At 47.1% G+C, this 17,303-nt stretch overlaps 2 protein-coding genes across 2 annotated transcripts in view; one reads left to right on the top strand and one right to left on the bottom strand.

Annotated features, from left to right (window-relative positions):
* The window catches only part of LOC148442681 (uncharacterized), a 120,955-nt gene extending 115,503 nt beyond the window's left edge, over nt 1-5,452 (bottom strand). Inside the window, exon 1 of the mRNA XM_088463663.1 lies at nt 5,419-5,452. The gene's annotated coding sequence lies outside the window, so the exon portion shown is untranslated. The remainder of the gene's footprint in view (nt 1-5,418) is intronic.
* A 293-nt stretch (nt 5,453-5,745) lies between these two features.
* LOC148442679 (uncharacterized) overlaps nt 5,746-17,303 on the top strand; it is an 81,194-nt gene continuing 69,636 nt past the window's right edge. The window contains exons 1-7 of the mRNA XM_088463644.1: nt 5,746-5,832; nt 8,489-8,646; nt 9,287-9,469; nt 10,150-10,267; nt 10,339-10,436; nt 10,601-10,946; nt 16,217-17,176. Coding sequence (XP_088319770.1) covers nt 8,569-8,646; nt 9,287-9,469; nt 10,150-10,267; nt 10,339-10,436; nt 10,601-10,946; nt 16,217-17,176 — 1,783 coding nt within the window. The 5' untranslated portion in view covers nt 5,746-5,832; nt 8,489-8,568. The remainder of the gene's footprint in view (nt 5,833-8,488; nt 8,647-9,286; nt 9,470-10,149; nt 10,268-10,338; nt 10,437-10,600; nt 10,947-16,216; nt 17,177-17,303) is intronic.

The raw sequence follows: 17,303 nt of genomic DNA, 5'->3' as shown, positions 1-17,303 counted from the left end.
GACTCAAGAGGCTCAAAAGGAGGACCATGCAGGGCCCGAAGAACCACCGCCAAGTCCCAAGGAGCCACTGGAGGCACAAATGGAGGCTGGATTCGAAGAACACCTTGGAAAAAAGTGTCAACATCTGGCAGTGTAGCGATCCTATGTTGGAACCACACAGACAGCGCGGACACATTAACCTTCAGGGAGGCAAAACGTAAGCCTAGGTCCAATCCCTGACTGAAGAAAAGCCAAAATCCTAGAAACTCGGAACACCTGAGGATCACAGTTTCTGGACTCACACCACTGAAAGTAAGTGTGCCACACTCTGTGGTAAATCCGAGCGGAAGCCGGCTTGCATGCCCTCAGCATGGTACTGATAACAGAGCTTGAGAAGCCCCAAGACCTTAGGACGGCTGTCTCAAGAGCCACGCCATCAAAGACAGCCGACCCAGATCCAGGCAAAGGCAGGTCCCTTGAGACAACAGGTCCCTGACGCTGAGGAAGAAGGTACGGAGTGTAGATGGAGAGGCTCCGCAGATCGGAGTACCAAGGACGTCTGGGCCACGCAGGAGCCACCAGCAGAAGCGTGCCGCCATCCTGCTTGAATTTCCGTAGTACCCGAGGCAGCAGGAATATCGGAGGAAACAGATACGCCAGTTGAAACGTCCATTTCACCGACAGTGCATCTACCAGACTTGCGCCTGTGTCTTTGTCCTTGACCCGTACACAGGCAACTTGTGATTCTGACGGGAGGCCATCAGGTCCAGCTCCGGCAGCCCCCATCAGTCCACGAGTAGCTGAAATACCTCTGGGTGAAGTGACCATTCCCCGGGATGCACGTCGTGACGGCTGAGGAAGTACGCCTCCCAATTGAGGACTGCGGGGATGAAGACTGCCGAGATTGCTGGAATGTGGCACTCCGGCCAAGCCAGGATGCAAGACACCTCCGACATCGCAGCACGACTGCGAGTTCCTCCCTGGTGGTTATTGTATGCCACTGTGGTGGCGTTGTCGGATTGAACCTGTACTGTCTTTCCTAGAAGAGCGGTGCCGGACGACTGCAGGACCCTCTACATGGCCCGCAGCTCCAGAATGTTGATGGGGAGAACCGCTTCTTGGGGAAGCGGTTCTGAAGTGAAGTGACAACGAGCCAGTCACTGCCCCCCAACTCTGGAGACTGGCATCTGTTGTGAGCAGAACCCAGTCCGGATCCAAAAGGGCCGTACATTCTGGCTCCGAAGGGGGGTGGCCATGACCGCCATCACTTTGGTGAAAACCCTTGGTGCCGTAGAGAGGCCAAAGGGTAGCGCCCGAAATTGGTAGTGATGTTGCAGTATAGCAAACCTCAGATACCACTGGTGTGAAGGAACTATCGGAACATGGAGGTAGGCGTCCTGGATATCCAGGGAGACCATGTAATCCCCCGGTTCCATCGCCAGAATGATGGAACGTAATGTTTCCATCCTGAATTTGGGAACTCTGAGGAACTTGTTCAGAGACTTCAAATTGAGGATAGGGCAATGAGAACCATTTGGTTCCTGCACCAGAAACAGAGTAGAGTAGTACCCCGTCCCCTGTTGTGACTGAGGAATGGGAACAATGACCCCTGCTTTCAGCAAGGACTATATAGCTTCTTGAATCTGCAAAAATTTGGTTTTGTCCTGAGGACTCATGCAGAAAACACGGTGGGGCGGTCTGTGCCGAAAGGACAGGGCGTACCCCTGGGAGACCACTTCTCGAACCCAGGCATCCGTGGTGGTATTGTGCCAGCACTGGGCAAATTGAAGAAGTCGGCCTCCCACTCTGGGGTCCTCCAGAGGGAGGCCCGTTCTATCAGGCAGAAGGTTTATCTTCCTGCTTGGAAGAAGGGCGCCTAGCACTCCAATGCCTGCTTCTTTGGCTTAGAGGCGGCCTTGGTCGCCGACTGCCTCGAAAGGACCAAAGGGCAGAGCTCCTGACCTTTGGATGCGATGTACTCGAAGGGAGGAATGCTGACTTGGATTTAGCCAGCGTATCCACTATTTTATCCAGGTCTGGACCAAATAACAACTCCCCATTAAAGGGTAGGCCTCCAGGCCCTTCTTAGAATCTGCGTCAGATCTCCAGGACCTCAGCCACAAGGACCGACAACTCTAGAGGTCAGCAGGCTTGTATCCAATGACGCTTCCCCAGTATAGGACGCCGCATCCCTCATCTGTCCAATTAACGCTCTCTGGACATCTGGAGCATCGTCTGGAAAGGTATCCTCTAACGCATTGGCCCAGCTCTCAATGGCTTTAGCCACCCAGGAGATGGCCGTAGACAGACGGGCCACTGCCCCTGAGAGAGAGTAGATGGACTTTAAACAAGTCTCCACCTTCCTATCCATGGGATCCTTGAGGGTGGAGATAGACGGTAAAGGCAATGTAGTGCTTTTGATTAAGCGGGTGACATGGGAATCCCATTTCCTGCAATGATCCTCAGGAAACAGATAATTGGATGTCAGCCGTTTTTGTGGCTGGAATCTCTTACTAGGCAACTGCCAGGTCCCCGCCATATGATCCTTCAACTGATCAGACGGGAAAAACCGTCGAAGTCACCTTAGCCTTCTTAAAATTAGGATACTTAGACCTAGGGGTCGGTGCATCATCCTCTATGTGCAGGATGGCCCACACCGCCCTAACCAACGCCGGCACATTAATGGAGGACTTTAGGCCTGATTCAGAGCCGGACGCTCTGAATCAGGGCGTTTTTTGGGGGTTTTTTTGGAGCGGACCACCCACAGCTATTGCGAGCAGCCAGGATAATGGTCGCAATGGTCAAGACCATCGGGCTTGCAACGAGACCCTTGTGGTAGGGTCTCGTGGCCGCAAAGCCCCAGAGAGCTTCTGGCTCTAATAGAGCCAGAAGCTCTCCCACTGACATCACTGGTGGTGTCAGTGGGGCCGCCCACAAACGGCAGGCGTTCGAATGGGAACGCCTCCGTTTGTGAAGCCACCCCCACGCCACGCCTCCAAAACGGTGCGAGCTGTCGATCAAAATTGACAGCCGCAAGACCGTCAATTTTGGTGCGAGACTCGGAGCGACGGAGCGCCCGCCGTTAGCTGGGTCTCGCGCATGCGCACATCGGAGCCGGGTCCGGCGTGCGCATGCACAGTGGCCTAACATCGACCCTGAGCAGAATCAGGCCCTTAGTCTCTATCTCCTGAGCCGTGGCATCAGAGTCAGTGTCCTCATGTACCTCCCCATCATCTGAACAGACGTCCGTGTCTGTTAAATGTGTAGCCTGGGCAGCCAGCACTGGGCGCTTAGACGCCTTTGGAGGCATGTCACCCTGTAACATTGACTGTAAAGCCGACGACGAGGCCGCCAAACTCTGGACAGAGCTGGAGAGTACATCCACCCAGGGTGGTGGAGCCGCCTGAGGAAAACCCTGAAAGGGCACTACAGACTGTTGCGACACAGGGGTAGACTGAACATACATAGGCAACCCCGAATACTGCCCAACAGTCTGAGACCCGGGGTAGCCTGCAATAACTGTGGAATACCCGGGGAATGGGGGATGTTCGACTGGGGCAACGCCCTAGTAGGGACAGCAGTCAGGAACGCTAGACGGTCCGCGATTGACACCAGCACCTGAGAAAACATCGCCCACATTGTCCTGCGATGTAGGAAGTTGAGAGAGCCCAGGCAGTAGCTGGCAAAGCCCGCACAGACCATCCTGTGATAAATCCTCCCTCTCCACCCCTGCAGAACAGCGTCTGCAGGAGGACAACACAGGAGCCACAGAGCGCTCAATCTGCTCATCTGACATGACAGAATATATATATATATATATATATCACAATAGAGAAGTATGGTGTGTAACACCTGCGCAGTCACCAGAATGCAACACAACAGCCCACAATAGGGTACTGTGTATAACCCAACTGTATGTGACTGACCTCACAAATACTTGATATATATACACACGTGAGGTCCACAGAAAAACGCCCTTCCCCCACACACCTGCCGGGCCGTAGGAGAAGGAAAGGGATAGGTATAAGCTGACAGTAAGTAGAAATCAGCACAGACAGGCAGCACTAGCAAAAGTCACATAACATTCAGAAAAGTCAATATTCACTGCACCTTTCACTACAATCAACCTGCCCTGATTCAGTGTCTGGGAGGGCTATAGTACTGTGTACGCTGTCCTTTTGCAGGGGAGAGGTATGCAGGGGGACTGGTCCACGCACCGCCTGGGAGATCTGCGATGCTGCCAGTAGAAGATGGCTGCCGGAGACCTCAGACGAGGAGTGGCCGCATGAGGAGAGCAGCTCAGCGTTGCCAGTACACGTGGGAAAAGGCGCGCTGAGCTGAGGGGAGTAGCCACTAAACCAGGGAAGGCTCTCTCCCCTGGTTAGTGATTAACCCCAGGGATGCTGGTTCCCCTCCAGCCATTACTCCCTGGTGGTCTAGCAGACGCGCGGGGTATGCCTGGAGAGGGAGAGCTTGCCGCCACTACTAGCGCCGCTGGTCTGTCCCCAGAGACCGGCGGCTCAAGATTGCATATACCCGCGAGCAACGCAAGTTAGCGCTGCTCGCGGCTTACCTGTCCCCGGCGATCCGGCTGCAGTCGTGGGAGATGTGTTATTCCCCCTCATATATCACTGTACGGTCCCCTCCCCCTATATAATAATATCACATAGGGTGTGCTGGGAGCTGTGTAATTCCCCCTCATATATCACTGTACGGTCCCCTCTCCCCTATATAATAATAATACCACATATCAGTGTGTGCTGGGAGCTGTGTTATTCCTCCTCATATATCACTGTACGGTCCCCTCCCCCCAATATAATAATAATACCAAATCTCAGTGTGTGCTGGGAGCTGTGTTATTCCCCCTCATATATCACTGTACAGTCCCCTCCCCCTATATAATAATATCACATAGTGTGTGCTGGGAGCTGTGTAATTCCCCCTCATATATCACTGTACAGTCCTCTCTCCCCTATATAATAATAATACCACATATCAGTGTGTGCTGGGAGCTGTGTAATTCCCCCTCATATATCACTGTACGGTCCCCTCTCCCCTATATAATAATAATAATACCACATATCAGTGTGTGCTGGGGGCTGTGTTATTCCCCCTCATATATCACTGTACAGTCCCCTCTCCCCTATATAATAATAATAATACCACCACATGTCAGTGTGTGCTGGGAGCTGTGTTATTCCTCCTCATATATCACTGTACGGTCCCCTCTCCCCTATATAATAATAATAAAACATATCAGTGTGTGCTGGGAAATGTGTTATTCCCCCTCATATATCACTGTATGGTCCCCTCTCCCCTATATAATAATAATACCACATATCAGTGTGTGCTGGGAGCTGTGTTATTCCCCCTCATATATCACTGTACGGTCCCCTCCCCCCTATATAATAATAATATAATATATACAGGACACGTTACCTGGCTCCAGTTATCAGGAATGTCTATGACAAAATGGCAGCTAAAGCCCCTGTGGCCCCGCCCCCTCTGCTCTGTGACTGGGAGACTATAAGAATATGGCCGCCGGTCACCGTACATGAGGACACCATTCGACTATACATTTGTTACTCTAGTGATTAAACTGTGAGCGGTAGGTGCAGGTGGCTGCTTAGTTACAGGACGTCCTTCCTACTTTGTGCCGCCTGATTGGCTATTCGCTGCTGCCAATCACCGCACTGAGGTGAATGAGAGGAGGGCGGTCATTATGATAAAAGAGGCGGGGCAGACAGTAGCCATAGCTACACGGAGGAGAGAGGGGCGTGGCTATACAGAGGGGCGTGTCTTCTTGTATAACTGCAGCTTCCGGGTGACGGTCCCAGCAGGAATAAGCAGCAGGTGATGGGACTTATTGTTATTATACAGGGGGAGCAGACTGTGGTGCCTCATTATTATCATACAGGTAGAGCAGACATCAGTGTTCTATATAATACAGAAGTAATAGACCCTGGTGTTACTACAATACAGCTGGAGCAGCCTTTAGTGCTGCACTATGTATATACAGGTAGAGTAGACGCCAGGGTTGGTATAATACAGATGGAGCACAACATTCTGTTACTATAATACAGCTGTAGCAGACTGGTGCTGCATCACCATTATACAGGTGGAGCAGACCCCAGTGTTGGTCTAATACAGGTGGAGCAGACCCCAGTATTGGCATGATAAAGGTGGAACAGATCCTTTTGTTACTATAATACAGCTGGAGCAGACTCTGGTGCTGCATTATCATTATACAGGTAACAACAACAGAAGCAGGAAGTTTTGTCTATATTTTGGGGCACTCACCCTACTAATAATATAACGTAACCTGTAATAGTGTCAGTAAGAAATGACCGAGGTGTTATCTGTATAGCGCAATAAGTCAGGGAATACACAGAACGTAACAGAAAGACGATATAAAGCCAATAACCCCTCAGCACTGACCAGCTGTGTGATGGGAGATGTATATAGTGATTATCTATCATTTATGGTCAGACATATACATCATCACCCAGTGCTCAGAGGTATGGGGAATATATATATATACATACATACAGGTAATCACAGTAAGTGTAAGGAGGAAGATTCCGTCTGTATAATAAAGCGTCGGTAACCACCTGATTAATATGCTATTGTCTGATTTACCCAAGTGCTCATATCTATCATGGTGCATTCACATGTAACATACATAGAGTAACACCATATATCTGACATGGTGCTGTCACGTGTAACATACATAGAATAATCCCATATATCTGACATGGTGCAGTCACATGTAACATACATAGAGTAATCCCATATATCTGACATGGTGCATTCACATGTAACATACATAGAATAATCTCATATATCTGACATGGAGTCACATGTAACATACATAGAGCAATCCCATCTATCTGACATGGTGCATTCACATGTAACATACATAGGATACTCCCAACTATCTGACACAGTGCATTCACATGTAACATACATAGAATAATCCCATATACCTGTCATGGTGCATTCACATGTAACATACATAGAGTAACACCATATATCTGACATGGTGCTGTCACGTGTAACATACATAGAATAATCCCATATATTTGACATGGTGCAGTCACATGTAACATACATAGAGTAATCCCATATATCTGACATGGTGCAGTCGCATGTAACATACATAGAATAATCACATCTATCTGTCATGGTGCATTCACATGGAACATACTTAGAATAATCCCATATATCAGTCATGGTGCTCTCACATGTAGCATACATAGAATAATCCCATATAGCTGACATGGGGAAGTCACATGTAACATACTTAGAATAATCCCATCTATCTGACATGGTGCATTCACATGTAACAGATATATGGGATTATTCTATGTATGTTATATGTGAATGCACCATGTCAGATAGATGGGATTATTCTATGTATGTTACATGTGAATGCACCATAACAGATATATGGGATTATTCTATATATGTAACATGTGATAGCACACACCTTCCCTTCACACCATGGTGCTATCAGTGTGACCTGTGTATAGTGATGATCAGTGTGTATCAGGTGTGTGATATCAGTGTGACCTGTGTATAGTGATCAGTGTGTATCAGGTGTGTGATATCAGTGTGACCTGTGTATAGTGATCAGTGTGTATCAGGTGTGTGATATCAGTGTGACCTGTGTATAGTGATCAGTGTGTATCAGGTGTGTGATATCAGTGTGACCTGTGTATAGTGATCAGTGTGTATCAGGTGTGTGATATCAGTGTGACATGTGTATAGTGAACAGTGGGGTCATTCAGACCCGTTCGCGAACAAAGGACGCTCGCAAACGGGTCGATGTTGCCCCACTGCGCATGCGCACGACGGAGGGAGCTCCGTCGTGCGCATGCGCAGGACCCGGACTGCGACAGCCAAGCTGTCGCTCCGGGTCTTGCACCAAAGGGGGCGTGCTGTCGATATTGATTGACAGCACGCCGCCTTTGGTGGGCGTGGCAGCCAGACGGAGGCGTTCCCATGGGAACGCCTACCGTCTGAAGCCGGCTCCACTGACATCACTAGTGATGTCAGTGGGAGTGATTTTGGCTCTGATAGAGCCAAAATCACTCCAGGGCTTCTGGCAGCGAGACCCTACCGCAGGGTCTCTGTCGCAAGCCCGATGGTCTTTGACCATCGCGACCATCATCATGGACGCTCGCTATAGCTGTGGGTGGTCACCCACAGCTATACGAGCGTCCAGGAGGACGCTCCATTTTCATGGAGGAGGGCCCTGATTCAGAGCGAGCGCTCTGGTCAGAGCGTCCGGCTCTGAATCAGGCCCTGTGTGTATCAGGTGTGTGCTATCAGTGTGACCTGTGTATAGTGATCAGTGTGTATCAGGTGTGTGATATCAGTGTGACCTGTGTATAGTGATCAGTGTGTATCAGGTGTGTGATATAGCTTGTGGAAGAGGAGGGCTTAAGAGTTGCTTGAATATGTTACATATACTCTGTGATATTTATTATAATATATGTATTCCTAGACAAGTAAAGGACCAGAAAATCTTTACTAGAAGTCAAGTGAGGGTGAGACGTGTCCTGTATAAGTCACTGATCACTGAGGATGGACACGGACAGGAGTCACATGAATGAGAGGATACTAAATCTCACCCTGGAGATCATCTACCTGCTGACTGGGGAGGTGAGGGGATCTGAGAGTGTCACAGTGACATCACTTATATCTATAGGAATAATACAGGGACATGACTGGGGAGGTGAGGGGATCTGGGAGTGTCACAGTGACATCACTTATATCTATAGGAATAATACAGGGACATGACTGGAGAGGTGAGGGGATCTGGGAGTGTCACAGTGACATCACTTATATCTATAGTAATAATACAGGGACATGACTGAGGAGGTGAGATGATCTGGGAGTGTCACAGTGACATCACTTTCTATCTATAGTAATAATACAGGGACATTAGCGGGGAGGTGAGGGGATCTCGGAGTGTCACAGTGACATCACTTATATCTATAGTAATAATACAGGGACATGACTGGGGAGATGAGGGGATCTGGGAGTGTCAGAGTGACATCACTTATATCTATAGTAATAATACAGGGACATGACTGGGGAGGTGAGGGGGTCTGGGAGTGTCACAGTGACATCACATATCTGTAGTAATAATACAGGGACACGACTGGGGAGGTGAGGGCATCTGGTAGTGTCACAGTGACATCACTTATATCTATAGTAATAATAATACAGGGACATGACTGGGGAGGTGAGAGGATCTGGGTGTGTATGCAGTGATATTTGTGTTTTCCCCAAAACACAGGGTTACACAGTAGTAAAGAAGACATTTGGTGAGTGTGAGACACCCAACAGCCATCCCCATGTGTCAGGAGGACTGAGCAGGACCCAGAACCTCATCATGGTGCCTCCACCTCACTCACTGATACATGAGAGACACAAGATCCTGGACCTCTCCAACAAGATCATTCTACTGCTGAAAGGAGAGGTGACTTCTGGGAAGGGGACATTATACAGTAACACCGGGGGATGTGTCTGGGTGATGACTGGAGAGGTGACTGCTGGGAATTGGGCATTATACAGTAACACCAGGGGATGTGTCTGGGTGATGACTGGAGAGGTGACTGCTGGGAATGGGACATTATACAGTAACACCAGGGGATGTGTCTGGGTGATGACTTGGAGAGGTGACTGCTGGGAATGGGACATTATACAGTAACACCAAGGGATGTGTCTGGGTGATGACTGGAGAGGTGACTGCTGGGAATGGGACATTATACAGTAACACCAGGGGATGTGTCTGGGTGATGACTGGAGAGGTGACTGTTGGGAATGGGACATTATACAGTAACACCAGAGGATGTGTCTGGGTGATGACTGGAGAGGTGACTGCTGGGAATGGGACATTATACAGTAACACCAGGGGATGACTGGAAAGGTGACTGCTGGGAATGGGACATTATACAGTAACACCAGGGGATGACTGGAAAGGTGACTGCTGGGAATGGGACATTATACAGTAACACCAGGGGATGACTGGAAAGGTGACTGCTGGGAATGGGACATTATACAGTAACACCAGGGGATGTGTCTGGGTGATGACTGTATCATTCTGTGTGTCAGGTTCCTATAAGGTGTCAGGATGTCACTGTCTATGTCTCCATGCAGGAGGGGGAGTATATAGAGGAACACAAGGGTCTGTATAAGGATGTGATGATGGAGAATCACCGACCCCTCACATCACTGGGTAAGAGGAGACTGTCATTTATTGTACAGGAGAGAGCAGGTAAGGGGACCCCTAAATACACACATAATCACATATATACAATGTACTCAGTCACTGTGTGTCTCCTACAGATGGACCCAGTAACAGAAATACCCCAGAGAGATGTCCCCGTCCTCTTTATTCACAGGATTGTACAGAGGAGAATCACAGGACCCCACAGGAGCATCAGGTAGATGGGATTTAGGGTCTCACCAATACACTATAGTGACTCTCATTATATGATCTGTAGAGAAGCTGTGTGTGTATTATTTTCTGTGATTCTTCTACTTAATGTTAATTAATGAAATCAGACATTTTTAAACTTATTTGCTTTTAATTTTGGGGGTTTCTTAGGGTGAAGGTCTGGCTGATAATAAGGTAGAAGATATAGAGGGAGAACAACAGACAAATGTGACTAATATAAAGGTAGAAGATATAAAAGTGGGAGTAGAAGAGACATATGTGACTGATATGAAGACAGAAGACATAGAAGAAGAAGAGACATATGTGACTGATATGAAGACAGAAGATACAGAGGGAGAAGAAGAGACGTATGTGACTGATATGCAGACAGAAGACATAGAAGAAGAGACGTATGTGACTGATAATAAGGCAGAAGATATAGAGGGAGAAAAAAAGACGTATGTGAGGAGTGATCAGCAGTGTAAGGAGGAGGAAATCCCTACAGATATCAGCACAGGTGAGTAATAAACACTTATTAAAGAAAAGAGTTATATTTTATCTTTTCTCAGGGGGTCATTCAGACCCACTCGCAAGCGGCAGTACGCTCGCAAGTGGGTCGATGTTCCCCACTGCGCATGCGCACGACGGAGGGTGCTCCGTCGTGCGCATGCGCGAGACCCGGACTGCGACAGCCAAGCTGTCGCTCCGGGTCTCGCACCAAAGGGGGCGTGCTGTCGATCGTGACTGACAGCACGCCCCCTTTGATGGGCGTGCCGGGGGCGTGCCTGCCAGACGGAGGCGTTCCTATGGGAACGCCTACCGTCTGAAGCCGGCCCCACTGACATCACTAGTGATGTCAGTGGGAGTGATTTTGGCTCTGATAGAGCCAAAATCACTCCAGGGCTTGTGGCTGGGAAACCCTACCGCAGGGTTTCCGTCGCAAGTCCGATGGTCGCGATGGTCAAGACCATCACGACCATCTTTTTGGACGCTCGTATATGCTGTGGGTGGTGACCCACAGCTATACGAGCGTCCAGGAGGACACTCCATTTTAATGGAGGAGGGCCCTGATTCAGAGCGAGCGCTCTGGTCAGAGACTCCGGCTCTGAATCAGGGCCTCAGTCTCTACAACACGTTCTTATTATACACCCTCCTCTGTCAGAATGGAATAATGAGGGAAATGTATCTGCTCAGTGGGGGAGTCAGGAGCCATCAGCCTCTAATATACTACTACTCTCTCCCCTCATTTCACTGTGTGTTACCGGCTTAGAGATCTGACCAATCTCCTCCCCACACTCTCTGGTGTATCTCATACATCAGGAGCCATCAGCCCCTATTATACTCCTGCTCTCCCCCTCACATCATGTCACTGTGTTACCAGCCCAGAGATCTGACCAGTCTCCTCCCCACGCTCTTTGGTGTATCTCATACATCAGGAGCCATCAACCCCTATTATAATCCTGCTCTCCTCCTCACATTATGTCACTGTGTGTTACCAGCCCAGAGATCTGACCAGTCTCTTCCCTGCACTGTAAAACCATATACTCACACATTACAACGAACACCATGTATACACACACACACACAAAGCTATAAGCACACACTTATTATTGCACAGTGCTTCCACCAATGCTTGTCTACAATTAATAATTAAGCCTATAATAGTACTGTGACTGTGACAGTGGGACTGTGGCACCTGAGTGTGACCAGAGGGACATATAGTGGCTGTTGCACTATTGCCGTTTGCTACCTTTGTGTCCACCTGGAGACCTGTGAGTAGTGTAACTGGTGGCCAGGACATGCTGCTAGTGTACAGAGCTACTGTGCTTCCACGTCTCCAGTGTGTGTGTGTGAGAGAAGTGACTGGTTGCCCAGTGTCACTGGCTTATGTGGTTTCCTGTCCCATGATAGTAGCTGGGGAATGTTACTCACCACATGTCACCATGGCTGGGTCTATGCCGTCTGCTTGGTAACCCCATAGTGTTGTATTTTATCTGTGCAGCAGGAGCCATATCTGCTGTATGTACAGTTATTGTAATAAAGTAGCTGTACAGTAGTTTGCAAATTCAAATTATACATCGTGGACTAATATTAGTATTGTTATTAATCATTATATATATATATATATGGAGTCCGCTTTGCCTTACGCTGTATATAGACAGAACACATTGCAAGCCTAACAAGGGAATAGTGCAGAAGACTTACAGTACAAAATATTTTAGACACCAGCGAGTGAGCCCACAACTGGGAAATCCTTCTCATTTATTTTGGCACCAGGAGCACCATATCACCCTATTATTACCACTGAACACTCCAACCTGTTTTCAGGTGATTCATATTCTCTCACTGTTCGGTTAGCCTGCGGTTATTTAGCAGGCTATCTATGTAGTAGACAGAGGAGTTTTTTGGATACCTACCTGACTATATTTCATACCCTCATGGTATATGTGATAGGTCCGCTCATGCTCCATTCACTACATTATGTACATGGAACACAGCAGCCACCTACCCCTTACTGATAAGTGTCAGGGTTCAGCCTAGGATTGGCCTCTCTCACCTCCTTGCCGGCTTCCCCTGACTTCCTTGCGGTCAGACGTCTGGTGCAGTGATGGATGTGGGGCTGAGTATTCTGCCTTAGGTGCTTTTTGCGAGCTTCCATGGTCGGCTGTGTGTGCTGGGGATCGGAGTTCCCATCATGGGCGCCGCCATGACAGTTCCTCTCATGTGACAGTACTACTAACCTATGGTAGCATGATTTCAGTCAGCTGATGCTGTGCTCCAGTAAACTGCTACCCCTGGGTATAAATCCGCCTCCAGAACTCCAGGAAGACGCTGTTCAACTTCGTTATTCCAAGTGCCTGTGTTACTCCCACTGCTGCTCTGTGCTAAATCCTTCGGCGTGTTGCTTCAGCCTGCTCACAGTTTCCCAGTTTCCTGTATGAGCTTCCATGCTAAACCTTACTCTGAGACTTCAGCTTTCTCACAGTACTTCAGTGTTTCATGTCCCTTCCCTGTGTGTCTTTGTATATGTGCTGCTAATTTTATTGCAGCTTTCCTGTGGCTATTACCCTGTATCACTGAAGTGTCAGATTACCTGCTGGTATTAATTAGCTCACAACTGGTCCTCCCAGCACATGTCTGTGTCAATCTGCTCTGTGTCTTGTCAGTGCAAATCTGCACTTGCAGTTAGCACTCTCCCAGTGTATGCCTATCTTCTCTATATGTCTTGTCTGTGCAATCTGCACCTGCATATATAATTATTCCCAGTATTTTGCCTTTGCCCAGTACCAGCATTTCTAGCTCTCCTAGTATTTGGCCTTTGTCCAGTACCACATTTCTAGCATTCCCAATATATTCCTTGAGTCCACTCTACTCCCCAGTATATGTTTGTGTTTTCCTGCATATTTAGCAAACTCCAGTACCTGCCTGTGTCCACATCTCCCTGAGCTGCTGAGCTAGTCAGCTCCTGGATTTCTTAGTGATTCTTGCAAGCCGGTGATCAGGATTTCTAACTGTGTTCCAGTGTATCTCCAGTGTTCTAGCAATAAACTTAACGTAATATAGTTCCGGTCTTCTGCCATTCCCAGGTACCTGTCCAGAGGGCCGCGACCTGCTCACTTGGTGCAGCGGAAAACCAAATCCCAATTGGAGGGGTCACTGGAGAAAACCACCAAGTGAGTTAGACTCCGCGCCTCTGGGCAGGTCTAGCCAAACCTGGGTTCGGCCGCAAATAGGAGACCTAGCCACAGTCACTCCGATAGTCACCTGAACCCCCCGGCTCACCGTCCTCCACAGAGGATCACTTTCACCGGATTGTGACAATAAGTGAGTGGTTACTTTTCTGTTTCTATTTTATATAATACCTGATTCTTTGTATGTTCCCTTTTGTCTTTAACCACCACAATATCTTCACGATTTTTATTTACATTACTCAAATATCTATGTGTTGTGGTCTTTATGATTAATCATTGTGCGTACGATTCATTTAACCTGGACATGTATGATGTATTATGCCGCAATTACTTTGGGTTATAAATGTTTCTGAGCATTTTGATTTAGGGACACGCAGAGGGTACTTGGTTGGTGGACATACTCTACCACAGTGCTCAGATGTAGCAGCGTTTTGTTTCAGTATCTGATAGATATTATTCTGATTATCACACTTATTGTAGTATCATGAGATTTTTTTGGCATTAAGATTTTTCACCCAGGCTATTTTCAGATTTTATTATGGGTATGTTATAATGTATTATGTTTTGCAATCATTAGAGACCAAACATGATGTCATAGGGACCCATTTTTCTTGTACTTGGTTACAAACTATGTATCATTTTGACTGTCTTTGATCTCTTGCATTTTGTATATCCTTGCATGAGACCCATATTTATCTCATTGGATGGTCTCATTTCCTGATAGAAGAGACTTTGTTTACATACTCAAATATCAGCAGGTCACCATCGGATGGTTATGTAATTCTCTGACTGATTTGGTTTATTCTCAAACACCCTGCTGTGTTATATATATATATATATGTTGTTTGTCTTCTCTTTTGTCTGTCCTGTATTTTATTTTTATTGATATTTCTAATAAACGTTAAGTTTTACTTCTCTATAGCAGAGAATTGTGCCCCTACAATAGAGAGTACTTTCTTTTTCTTTTCTTTGACCTTGTAGTTTACTCTTTTGGGTGCACCTCCCATTACCTATTAGTATTATTTCCCATTTATGACTATTTGATTAAGGAGTTTTTCTCTGCTTTCATGTATCTAACCAATATTGATACCAGTGCTTGGGGTCTCCCCTCAATCCCCTTTTCCCTCATTTTTTACCAGCGATAACAACACTGCAGCTTATACAGTCACAGTAACCACAGAAGCAGCACGGGCTGAGCCCAATGGTTCTGTGCTGCCGTTAGTATTGGGGAGGAGGCGATAGTATAGGTCAGGGAGAGGGCCCTGCTCATTAGAGCTTACAGTCTATAGGTGGAGGGGCTGGCAGACAGGGGTGACACATAGAGGAGACATAGTGAGCAAGGAGCATACAGAGGTGGGTAAAGATGAGAGCAGGAAAGCTTTAGTAAAGAAGTTGATCTGCAGAATCTGTGAAGCTTAGTAGAGTCAGTAGGTGAGAGTTCCAGGGGTGGGGAGCAGCACAGGTAAAGTCCTGGAGGCAGGAATGGGAGGATGTAATTAGTTGAGAGGAGAGGCTCCAGTTCTTGGCAAAACAAAGTGGGCGGTGGTAGTCTGGAGGGAAATGGAGAAGTAGGGGGGAGATGATTGGTTGAGGGCATTTTAGGTGAGTTTGAATTGGGTTCTCACATGGGTAGGGAACAAGTGTTGGGCCTGTAGGGGAGACAGAAGCAGTTATTTTGGAGATGATGAACCGGGACAGATTGGAGGGGAGAGAGGTGGGAGTTGGGGAGGCCACATGGGAGGAAGTTGCAGTAGAAGAGTCTAAAGATGAACAGTGAGTGGATGAGGGCCTTAGGTGCTTCTAGGGTGAGAGAGGGGCTGATCCTGGAGATATTTTAAAGATAGAAGTGGCAAGACTGGAAAAGGAACTTAATGTTGGCACTAAAGGATATTTCCAAGACTTCAGACTTGTGGGATAGAAGAGATGGAATGGTTGTCGATGGATAGTAAAATTGAGGGAGGTGAGGGGACTCCACATGATAGGAAGACGATCAGCTCAGTCTTAGACATGTTAAGTATAAGAAAGCGCTGAAACATCCATGAACATTTGCTCCTCAATGTAAACATTTTTGTTTATTCTCATTTGTTTCCAGTAGATGAACACACAAGCAGGAATATCTCGGAGGAAGATCTCATCTTGTCGCCAGATTTTAAAATAGAAGATGAGAACATCACACAAGATTCTCCAGGAGAAACTCCCATTACCCTAAATATACATCCAACACTTCACAGTACGGATATGTCATCTGATCCCTCTAATCATGAGGAACATTCTCCTGATAATTCAGATCTAGTTACACACAGTACAGCTCATAAAGGTGATACGCTATTATCTTGTTCTGAATCTTGTAAAAGTTCTATACGTCACTCAGTTTATGTTAGACATCAAAAAATTCACACAGGTGAGAAACCATTTCCATGTCCTGAGTGTGGGAAATGTTTTGCACAGAAATCAGAACTTGTTAGACATCAGAGACATCACACAGGTGAGAAACCATTTCCATGTTCTGAGTGTGGAAAATGTTTTACACAGAAATCACATCTTGTTACACATCAGAGATGTCACACAGGTGAGAAACCATTTCCATGTCCTGAGTGTGGGAAATGTTTTGCACAGAAATCAGATCTTGTTACGCATCAGAGACGTCACACAGGTGAGAAACCATTTCCATGCTCTGAGTGTGGGAAATGTTTTACACTGAAATCAGATCTTGTTACACATCAGAGACGTCACACAGGTGAGAAACCATTTCCATGTTCTGAGTGTGGGAAACGTTTTACACAGAAATCAAATCTTGTTACACATCAGAAAAGTCACACAGGTGATAAACCATTTTCATGTTCTGAGTGTGGGAAACGTTTTACACAGAAATCAGCTCTTGTTACACATCAGAAAAGTCACACAGGTAAGAAATCATTTCCATGTTCTGAGTGTGGAAAATGTTTTACACAGAAATCAGCTCTTGTTACACATCAGAGAAGTCACACAGGTAAGAAACCATTTCCATGTTCTGAGTGTGGGAAATGTTTTACACAGAAATCGCATCTTGTTACACATCAGAGATGTCACACGAGAAATACAATTTCAGTCAGCTAATATACATGAAACGGGCATCAATAATAATTATTGAAAAAACTGTGTATATTATAATGTAAATAATAAAAGCCAGCATGAATACATTT

Source organism: Taudactylus pleione, unplaced genomic scaffold (assembly GCF_031769625.1).
Source record: "Taudactylus pleione unplaced genomic scaffold, aTauple2 ptg001421l, whole genome shotgun sequence".
Classification (NCBI taxonomy): domain Eukaryota; kingdom Metazoa; phylum Chordata; class Amphibia; order Anura; family Myobatrachidae; genus Taudactylus; species Taudactylus pleione.
This window is presented reverse-complemented; position numbering and strand designations above follow the sequence as displayed.